This window comes from Microtus ochrogaster, chromosome 5 (genome assembly GCF_000317375.1).
Source record: "Microtus ochrogaster isolate Prairie Vole_2 chromosome 5, MicOch1.0, whole genome shotgun sequence".
Taxonomy (NCBI): Eukaryota; Metazoa; Chordata; class Mammalia; order Rodentia; family Cricetidae; genus Microtus; species Microtus ochrogaster.
The window spans coordinates 79,706,231-79,715,996 of NC_022012.1; the positions used below are offsets into that span (position 1 = coordinate 79,706,231).

Sequence of the window (9,766 nt, forward strand, 5' to 3'; positions counted from 1 at the left end):
ATCAATCAGGTCAGGAATCTTACATCCTTCTTCCTATGGAATATCAGTCTGAACAGTGCTAATCTAGCATACACTATTATGAGATTTGCTCTGAGCTCAGGAGTCTTATAGGGATGAAGACACTATCAAAAGAGAGCAGTAAACTCTCTGTGGGTTTTTGCCTGTATCTGTGGCTACAAGTTTCCTGATAACTTTCCTCTATCAGTACCAGGAGGTCGTTTGTTCAGTTGTTTCTGTTCTCATTTGCTGAGTGGCCACTCTTCTGGGTTGCTGATCGTGTTGGAAAAGAAATCTTAGTGAGAGACTCCTTGTACTGGCTTCCTTTCCTAAACCTGGCTTTCCTGTCCTAAAGGCTTTGAGCATTCCCACTTATGCCTGCTCAGCTCAGAATTCTTGAATTTTGAGCAGTCATTACTTAATGCCCATACCACCAATATTATTAGCTTCCTTAAAAACAATCAACGATTTTCATTCTCTTTGGGCTCATGTCCAAAGGCACATATGAACACTACCGAGCTGGCCCTGCCCCCTTCCATGCTGTAGTCCTGTACCCTGCCTCTTATCTCTATTCACAGGACTGGCTAGGTTTTCTTGTTCACATCATACATGTGTAAGTTCTTTGCCCGGATCTTGTCCCATCACTCTTCTAACGTGGACTCTTTACTGCCTAGCAAACCTTTGTCTGTCCTTCACGACTTATCCCAATCTCCCCTCCCCTTCTGTTACATAGGACAGTGATTAATTAGATGCAGGTGAAATGCCACTGACTGACCAGTGTAGGAGCTGCTTGAGGCAAGGCTAGGGCCTAGGGGATAAAAGGGCATGTGAGCACACACAAGTACTCTCTGCTGGTCTTTTCTCTCATGTTTATCCTGCAGACCTATCTCTCTGGAGGAAACCTTCCACAGCCCTAATGCCATACCTGTGCCTGTGGGTCATCTTGATGTTCTCAGGGCTCATGGGGCTATGGGATGCCAGAACATTTCCCCGCGGGGTGCTGGTGCCTGAACATGCAGGACTTAGCTTATCCAAACCTGGAAACTCCTGTTGAGAAATGAATACTTGTTCATAGAGAGCAACGAACAGACAAGGAGTAGGAGAGATGAGTTGACGGTAAAAAATGTAAAACAAATGAACAAAGAAAAAACAAAATCATGTGATATACTTCTGGTTTTTTCTAGACAATCACATCTTCATTACTAAATACTCCTGCAAGCATACTGGAACCTAGACCAGATGCTATGGAGTCCCAGGTAAAATTCCACTGAGAGACACATCTGGAATAGGCTGAAGTGAATCTGAGTTCATAGGAGAGTGTTAACAGGCTTCCTGACTTCACAGTAAGCAGAACAGAGACTGGGAAGGAGGAGAGGAAGACTTATCGGCTGTCAGTCAGTGCAAACTCTCACATAAGAACTGGTGCTGGGTTTTATTGGATCGCTGAATGGCTCAGCTCTTAGTGACCTGAGTTAAGTTGCCTGTGACACAGCCTCTAGGGAAATAGGAAACAATATCCTGATGTAAGTAATTGAAAACAGCAGTTCTACCTTTAGCATAATTAAATTCTTACTAAGTATGTAGACTTCTTAGCAGAAACTACTAATTTAATTTCCCACTGGGTAATAGAAAGCATACTGATCTTTGTCTCTGTGACAATGAAGAAATTTTGTTGTTGTTGCTTTTTTTTTTGAGATAGGGTTTCTCTGTGTAGCCCTGGCTGTTTGAGAACTCACTATGTAGACCAGGCTGGCCTCAAACTCAGAGATCTGCCTGCCTCTGCCTCTCAAGTGCTGGGATTAAAGGTGTGCACTGCCACTACCCTATGACAATGAGGAATTTTAAGAGCATAACTTTATTCAGGTTTTCTCAAGATCTTTCTAATATATGATGGACAAAAACTCTTGTCTACAGAATATGTTTCTGAGCTAGACTTAAAGTGGCAGGCACATTTTCCAGGTTCTTCTTCCCAAGCAGGTATCATGTTACAGTGTGTTTCTGCAATGTGCACAATAGGGGCCTTCAAGTTTATGGGCAAGCACTTGGTGCTTTTGTTGCAGTGATCTGACTGCAGAGATGTGGCAGGAAACCCCCTGGTGCCAGGCTCTACACTGTCTGGGCTACGAGATGGGATGGGAACTCTGCATAGAGCAGAGACCACCTATGCTAATGAGGTGGAATCTCCATCAGATTCAGTGATGCTACTCAAGTTCTTTACTAGCCAGTGATCTTAGTTTTAAAGGAAAAATATTTATGTTCTAAATAAATTCCATGGAAGGCCATGGGGGAACCCTACCAAGAAGCAGAAATTTTGTAAGCTATAGAAATTTCTCTGCAAAGTGGGCCAGTCTCTAAAACTGTAATGAGCGGCTTTTTCTATTTTGCTTTTCATGCTGTCCACTTTTTTTGTTTTTTGAGACAGGGTTTCTCTGATAGACTGGGCTGGCCTTGAACTCACAGAGATCCGCCTGCCTCTGCCTCCCAAGTGATGGGATTAAAGGCGGGCATAACCACACCACGCTGTCCACTCTTGCAATGAATTGGCTGAGGCCTGGACTGGAAATCTGGAAAGACTAGGAGAACTACAACCTGTAGCACACAAGAACAAAGCAGGCCAGTTCCAAGAGGGACAGCTCACTGAGTCCTGCCTTTATGTCATCTCTAAAGAGGAAACTTCTCTATGACAGCTCTATTTCTTTGTTTCCCTAATACTTATACCTGGTGGCCCTCAGTAAAATGAGAAGAGAGCCTCACAGGTAGCTTGGTGGGTATTTTGGCTCATGGCCACTGAGGTCTGGGAGCCAAGACATTTAACAGAAAGTTAGAAATAATTTAGGGTCAGCCTTGTGGTTAAAATTGGATGTGAATAGGGGTCTGGGCACTCAGTGCTACCTGAATCTCATCTCCAACCAGCCATCATTCTATGCCAGGGAAAACTGATCCTGGAATACAGGTCCTGCCCGTGTGCATTAGTTCTTGGGCCAAATCTGCTATGGAAGGTGAAGAGCCAGGTCAAACTTAAGTAGATAATCTGGGGACTGGTATGATACCTGCCTGACACCCTTAACAGAAGTCAGAATGAAAGTACTTGGTGCCAAATACTTTCTTAGATGTGATCCTGGATCATAAGACATTACAAAGGAAATTGAGAAGGGAAAAATAAAGTTAGAGGGGAAGAAAAGGCAAGAAGGTGGACAGGGAGAAGGAATGAGAGAAAGGGGGAAGAAAATGGGTAAGGAGAGAAAAGAACAGAGATGACAAGAGGACCAGTTCAGGCCATACATTTATTCTTGAGGTTCTTGGCAAGAAAAATATCTCCAAAGAAATTCCTGCCTATGAGCCCTTTCTGCATGCGGAAAGCTCTAGTAGCACAGAGCCTAGAAAAATGTTCTTTGCCGTGAGTCTGACTCTTTCTTTGGGAGTGAGTGAACCAATGAGAAGATATTGAGCACCTGGCTTTGGATATAGTACCCACCATCCCCACCTCCCACCCCCTTGTGACAGGAACAGCTTCTCTCCCACCTTTCCCCACTTCCTTCTTACTTTTTTTTTTTTTGACTGTGGTATGGGTGTAGAGAAAGTGAAAGTTGGTTCTAGTGGGCAGACATGGGATCAGCTTACATGGTACAGACTGGCCCTCATCATCTGGAACTGATCAATCAGCTTCTTATGCAGAGGCCGCATTTCTGGATGCACAAACTTCTCATGGACTGCCAGCCCAACTCCAAGAACATGGACCTATGAGAATTGTCAAATAAGGCCTTTATGTTTAGCAGGAAGCAACCTCTGAGAACTGTGTCATTTTGTAGTATGTAACTTTCCCCACTGGTTTTGGACATTCTAAGTCCTACAAGCCATACCTGTTCCTGCATTAGCTCTTTGAGCTGGGCAATCTTCTCAGCATCTCCTGGGTGCTTGGAGATGTAATCTTTATCGAAGAAGGCCTGTAAAAAGAAAGTTCAGGTAATAAAAACCCGTCCTAGTCTTAGATCGAGCCCTTAAAAGGCAGCCAGGTTGCTTCCTCATAGGTGTTCTTCAGCAACTCCAGCTTGACCTGGTTGAACACCTAACAGTCAGGAATTGTGTATTTTCTGTGCCTGGAAAAGACTAGAGGTGGCCTAATCTGAGGCTGGATGCTAGCTCTGGTTTCTCACAAAGCTTGGATGGCATGACTATGCCGGGCAGAGCCGGTATCCTGAGACTGTGCACCTGTGGTGATATTTTATTTGCATTTTAATAAGTAAAGCTTGCCTGAAGATCAGAGAGTAAAACAGTCACACTGATCAGCTGTACAGACCGGACATTGGTGGCACACACCTTTAATCCTAGTAGCCACACTAGTTCGCCATAGAAACCTGGTGGTAGTGATGCACGCCTTTAATCCCAGCAGTAGAGAAGAATATAAGCTGGGGTGAGATAGGAACTCATTTCTGATCTTCAGGTTGAAGCTCAATATCTGTCTCTGGGTTTTTATTATTCGTGCTATGTGCACCAGTTTCTTAGGTAGCCTGTCTCCATGAAAGACTGGGTTTCTTTTTTTTTTTTTTCCTTTGGTTTTTCAAGACAGGGTTTCTCTGTAGCTTTTGGAGCCTGTCCCGAAACTAGCTCTTGTAGACCAGGCTAGCCTCGAACTCATAGAGATCTGCCTGCCTCTGCCTCCCAAGTGCTGGGATTAAAGGTGTGTGCCACCACTGCTCAGCAAGACTGGGTTTCTTAAGGACCCCAGGAAGCTACTTTATAATCAGATGAGTTATCCATCTGACAGAGACTGTGGTGGGGGGAAGCCAGAGATATGTGCTACAGAAATGGAGAGTGGCTAAGAGTTTACAACTTTGATCTCAGAACCACCTTGTCCAGAAGAGGGTATAACTTTCGGGAGAGGAGCCTGTGAACTGTATTCTTAGCCAGGCTGACTGGCTAAGTTTGGTCAAGGCCTCCACCTTACCTCCTGGTAGCGTGCAATGCCTCCATTGACAGCTGCATCAATGACACCATTCAGGCACATGCTGAGCAGATTGATGTTGCCATGCACTTGTTTGTGTTGATACTGGCTGATCAGAGCTCGCAGCTCCTGATTCTTATTCTCGACTACTTGGATGGCATTCTCCAGAGGACTCACCTCCACCTGTGGGCACACACATAGAGTCCTCTCAGGAATGAGAACTGCTCCTCATACCCTGAGAACAGAGCGATGATAACCTGTGATGCCAATCCTCCTTCCTGTGGACAGAAGACTTCATAGTGTTTTCACTTTTCTGACTTAAGGAAGTACAGAGAATAGTGAGGAGGGTTAGTTCTGCAGTCATGGATTTCTGGCTTCTAGAATATCAGAATTTATTTATTTATTTTTTTCATTTGTAAACTGAAAAATACCTGATATTTAGGAGTGTCCTGTGGTCTAGATGAGAAGCTATCAAAGCTTCTGGCATAGGATTGGCCTTAGGGAACTGAGGCCAGGTAGGTGCTAAAGTTTGTTCTTTCTTTAGTCCTTAGAGAAAGCTCCCTAGAGATGGGCTGAGGAGTAGCAAGAAAGTTTAAGCCTTGTGAGGCATAACTTACCAGTTCCCTCCTTTCCACTTCAAACCACCGAGAAATGCCAGGCAAGCTGTGGGTCAGTGTCAGTGTGGTGCGCTCAATCCACAGGCTCTGCAGGGAGGGCACAGACAAGGGCACGGAGTTAGTCCTGATGGGAGGGTGCAAAGGCGACTGTTCCTGAGAAGCAGGGCTTGCCCCAGATTTGCTATGTGCTCTGCATCCACTTCCTGTACTGTTTACCTTGAATTCATTCTCTTTGTCCTTGGGGCCTTTGTGGAAAGGTCTGTCATACCGGAATTTCCTCACATTGTTGACACGGTAAAAGCTCTTGACACGATCAGGTACTCTATCCATGTGTAGAACATCCACATAATCTGGAATAGGTGTCACTGCATAGATCTGTAAATCTGGACACGAAGTGAAGGAGAAATCTAGACTTGGCAGAGAAAACAACTGAAGTGGCAGCCTCTTGTCCTCTCTGTGATGAAGTGCACGCTGCCTTTGTTCCTTCCTGGAAGTTGTGGTGGAGGCAGCAGGATCCGTCAGACCTAAGCAGTTAGACAGACCTCCCTCCCTCCCCCTTCCCTCCTGCTACAACAGAGAATGTCATGAGCATTCAGCCAAGGTGAGGTAGCAAGTGTCCTGCACTGCCCCTTTAAGAGAGTGATTAAACAAACAGGATGTACAATATCCACACCACAGAAATAAGTATCTGGGTCTGCCCATAGTATCTAAATGGATTTTATATAAAACGGTCTTTTTGTTTCCTTTATTTTTGTTTTTTTCAGTTCTTTCCCTTTCTTTCTTTCTTTCTTTCTTTCTTTCTTTCTTTCTTTCTTTCTTTCTTTCTTTCTTTCTTTCATTTATTTATTTGTGGCATTAGGGCTTATGACCAAGGCTTTGGGATGGGAATGATAACCTTATCCAATGGGCTGTATCTCTAGTCCCTTTTGCATTCTGACCCAGGGTCTCACTAAACTACCCAGGTTAACGTTAAATTCACCCTGTAGCTTTGACATGTCTTAAACTTGGTATCTTACTGGGATTACAGGCATATGTCAACAGGCCCAGTCAAAACAACCTTTCAATTAAAATTCTGCCTGAGGTCTTTGTGAAGAGAACATGAATGGGTGTCTACATGCCGTTTACTCTCTGGAACAAGTCTGCCTCGTGATGACGAGCATATAACTTTCAACAAATCTGTGGAAAGTGGGCAGTGAGGGGTGGACCAGTATTTACACTGAAACTTCCAAATGCCATCAAGTCATAGGCATTCTTTACTTCCCTCTCCTCCATGGCACTCTGCTACGGGCAACTTAACAAAGACAAGGGACAAAAACTGCACAGGAAAGTAGAGCAGGTTGCATCATAGGTGGTAAGCCCATGCCAAGAGCCCTGTTGGGACCATAATCGCCTTATTCAGTGATTGGCCCGGCTCTGTAGAGTCCAGGGTAGAGACTAAACTCATGAGGGTAACTAGCCTGACCATCATCAGTCCCTGAAGCTCAGCTTATAACTTATGAGGTCATCCATGGTTAATGGCATGCGACTGCTTCTTAGGAGGACTGAGTGTCTTGCTAAATGTGGGTTTAATGGTAAAGCTACACCTAGATTTGGGATGACAGGTAACCTAAATAAAAATAGAAGGCCAGCCACAAGGTAGAGGAATGGTTGGTGGTGGGACTTACATCTCAGGATCCCGGCCTTTCCCACTCTACCAAGTTTCAAAAGATACACTGAGCATCACACTGTAGGATGGCATCATCAGGATGGTTGGGGTGCTGCATAGCAACGGCCTGTGGGAACTCACTGAGCATCCTCTGCTGGAAGGCTTCCAGCCTCTCGTAGTCATGACCACGGCACACATATTCTTTGTTCTGCCAAAAACATGAAAGTACATTCTATGCCTTGCATGTGCCTGACTCCATTTCTACATAGCAGCAGTTTTCATGCATAAATATACTCTAGGAACCTCCTTTGTTCCTAGGGACAGGTACAGGGCACAGTACTCAGTCCCTGTCTTAAGAGAAATTACAGTTGAGAAGGGAGAGGGACAGATGAGGAGATGGTTGTTCTGTGGTGTTGCAGTCTTAGGGAGAATATATAAAACTTGGGGGAAGGAGGGATACTCTACTTGGGAAAGATAAATTAATTAATTAACTAATTAATTAATTTATTTATTTTTGGGTTTTCGAGACAGGGTTTCTCTGTGGTTTTGGAGCCTGTCCTGGAACTAGCTCTTGTAGACCAGGCTGGTCTCGAACTCACAGAGATCTGCCTGCCTCTGCCTCCCAAGTGCTGGGATTAAAGGCGTGCGCCACCACCGCCCGGCTGGTAAAATTTTTTAAAAGCCCTGAAAGGCCCACTTGGTTGGTCTGCTATACAAGAGTGGGAACAAGCAAACTGCATATGGTAACAGCCAAACTATGAGAAAGCATAGATTGAAATAATGTATGTTTGTAGAACTGGTGAGAAGGTGGCTGGGGAGACTAGCAAGTGTGTGTTAAAAAGTGAATGCCACGAGTGTTGAAAATTTTAAATTGGGAGTGATCATGTGTAGCTAAACATTGTACTATTGATATCTATTGCTTATTAAACTTGATAAATCCTTTTGGCACCAAATTTCTTTGCAAACATGTCAGCAGAAAAAATTGATATCATTCTCTCTATAAGTAGAACAAATGCCAATCTTTCTCTCATTCCTTACCTTTCTTAGTCTCAATATACAGTCCAGATTAGCCTTGAACTGTAGGTGATCCTCCTGCCCCAGCCTCCTGAATTCTGGGGTTACAGACGTGCACACATTTGGTTTGGGTTAGGTCTTAGTTTTTCTCTTTATGGGCTAAAGTTTCCTTGTAAATAAGACACTCTTAACTCCTATTGCTCTATCTACCTCACAGCTGGTCATGTATGAATAGCCAGAAGCCCCAATCAAATCTACTAGGAGGAGGGCTGGAAAGATGGTTCAATGGTTTAAGAGCTCTTGCTGCACAACCACGAGGAACAGAGCTCAGATCCTAGTGATGGGGAACTTTAGGGTGTGTCCCCCTGGGGCCACAGAAAAGCAGACAAAACATCCAGGTGTGTTTGCCTCATTTTCTTTTGTTTTCTGTGCTCCTGGATGGCTGGAACCCTGGGTTTGTAAGTTTTTTCTTCTGTTTATTAAAAGCTGAATCTATTATATTAAAAAAGGGAGATTAATTGGTGATGGAATATTGGTATTTGTGAGTTATTGTTTTTAGAAAATTATATTGGTATTGATTCTTGTATATTGATACAAAAGTTAAAGTACATTAAATATTGTATGTGAGTATGCTTCTACCTCTGTTTAAAACATTTGTTATGTATTTATATATATTGTATTGATATATATACATATATTTACCATATTACAGTGTACATTTCTACCTCTGATATTATTTATGTAATAATATACACTGTTTACATTTGAAGGTCATTGTCCTCATTTATTGCACAGTTGTTTATTCTCTTAGTCTTCAAGTTAGCTAGGTATTAAAAATTACATTATTTATATGTTTGTCATATTTATATTTAGGCTAATAAGGTTCTTTAGATACATAGAGAATATATTTAATATAGATAGTATAATCTTCAACCTCTTTGAAGAGCTGTAAAAAATGGCCTTTAATCTAACCTAGAGTTCCATGCTAATGAGACACAATCCCTCCTGGCAACACTGCTCTACTCCCGAGAGAACATTGAGCACCAAAGACACCCCACTTGGAGCTTGTCTTCTTCTTGACAGAACTGGCCTTTGGGCAAAAAAAAAAAAAAAACCATACGTCCACTACTGACAGAGATACAGAGTATCCATAAATGGGTAAAAACAGGATTGTCTTATCTTGCCAAGACAGGGTAAGATAGTTCTAAAAGGTTCCTTGCCTTTAAAAATGGTGTGTTATGTTAGGCCTTAGCCAAAGTTGGTTGCCTCAACATTGCAAACGAGACTTTGGGTGATTGCTATGTAGCTCAGGTTGGCCTTGCACTTGCAATTTGCCTGCCTGAGGTTCCAAGTAAGCATAAATCACCACACCAGACTATTAGAGGATCTTCTGAAATGCCTGCCCTGAATGGTAATTATATGTTAAGAAAACCTAGTCAGTCCTCAAAAAATTTCTCTTTGGAACAGACTTGGAACCTTCATAGAAATAATTATTAAGCAGAAAGAGTTTGCTGTCCCTCTTTTATTACCAAAACAGGTAATATATATATA

At 43.1% G+C, this 9,766-nt stretch overlaps 1 protein-coding gene across 7 annotated transcripts in view; it reads right to left on the minus strand.

Moving 5' to 3' along the window:
• The window catches only part of Dock3 (dedicator of cytokinesis 3), a 405,059-nt gene that overhangs the window by 20,300 nt on the left and 374,993 nt on the right, over window positions 1-9,766 (minus strand). For all 7 annotated transcript variants that reach the window (XM_026779352.1, XM_026779351.1, XM_013346561.2 and 4 more), the window contains 7 exons: window positions 7,268-7,409; window positions 5,773-5,939; window positions 5,557-5,643; window positions 4,943-5,122; window positions 3,858-3,941; window positions 3,619-3,735; window positions 923-1,044 (listed from right to left, as the gene is read on the minus strand). In XM_026779352.1, coding sequence (XP_026635153.1) covers window positions 923-1,044; window positions 3,619-3,735; window positions 3,858-3,941; window positions 4,943-5,122; window positions 5,557-5,643; window positions 5,773-5,939; window positions 7,268-7,409 — 899 coding nt within the window. The remainder of the gene's footprint in view (window positions 1-922; window positions 1,045-3,618; window positions 3,736-3,857; window positions 3,942-4,942; window positions 5,123-5,556; window positions 5,644-5,772; window positions 5,940-7,267; window positions 7,410-9,766) is intronic.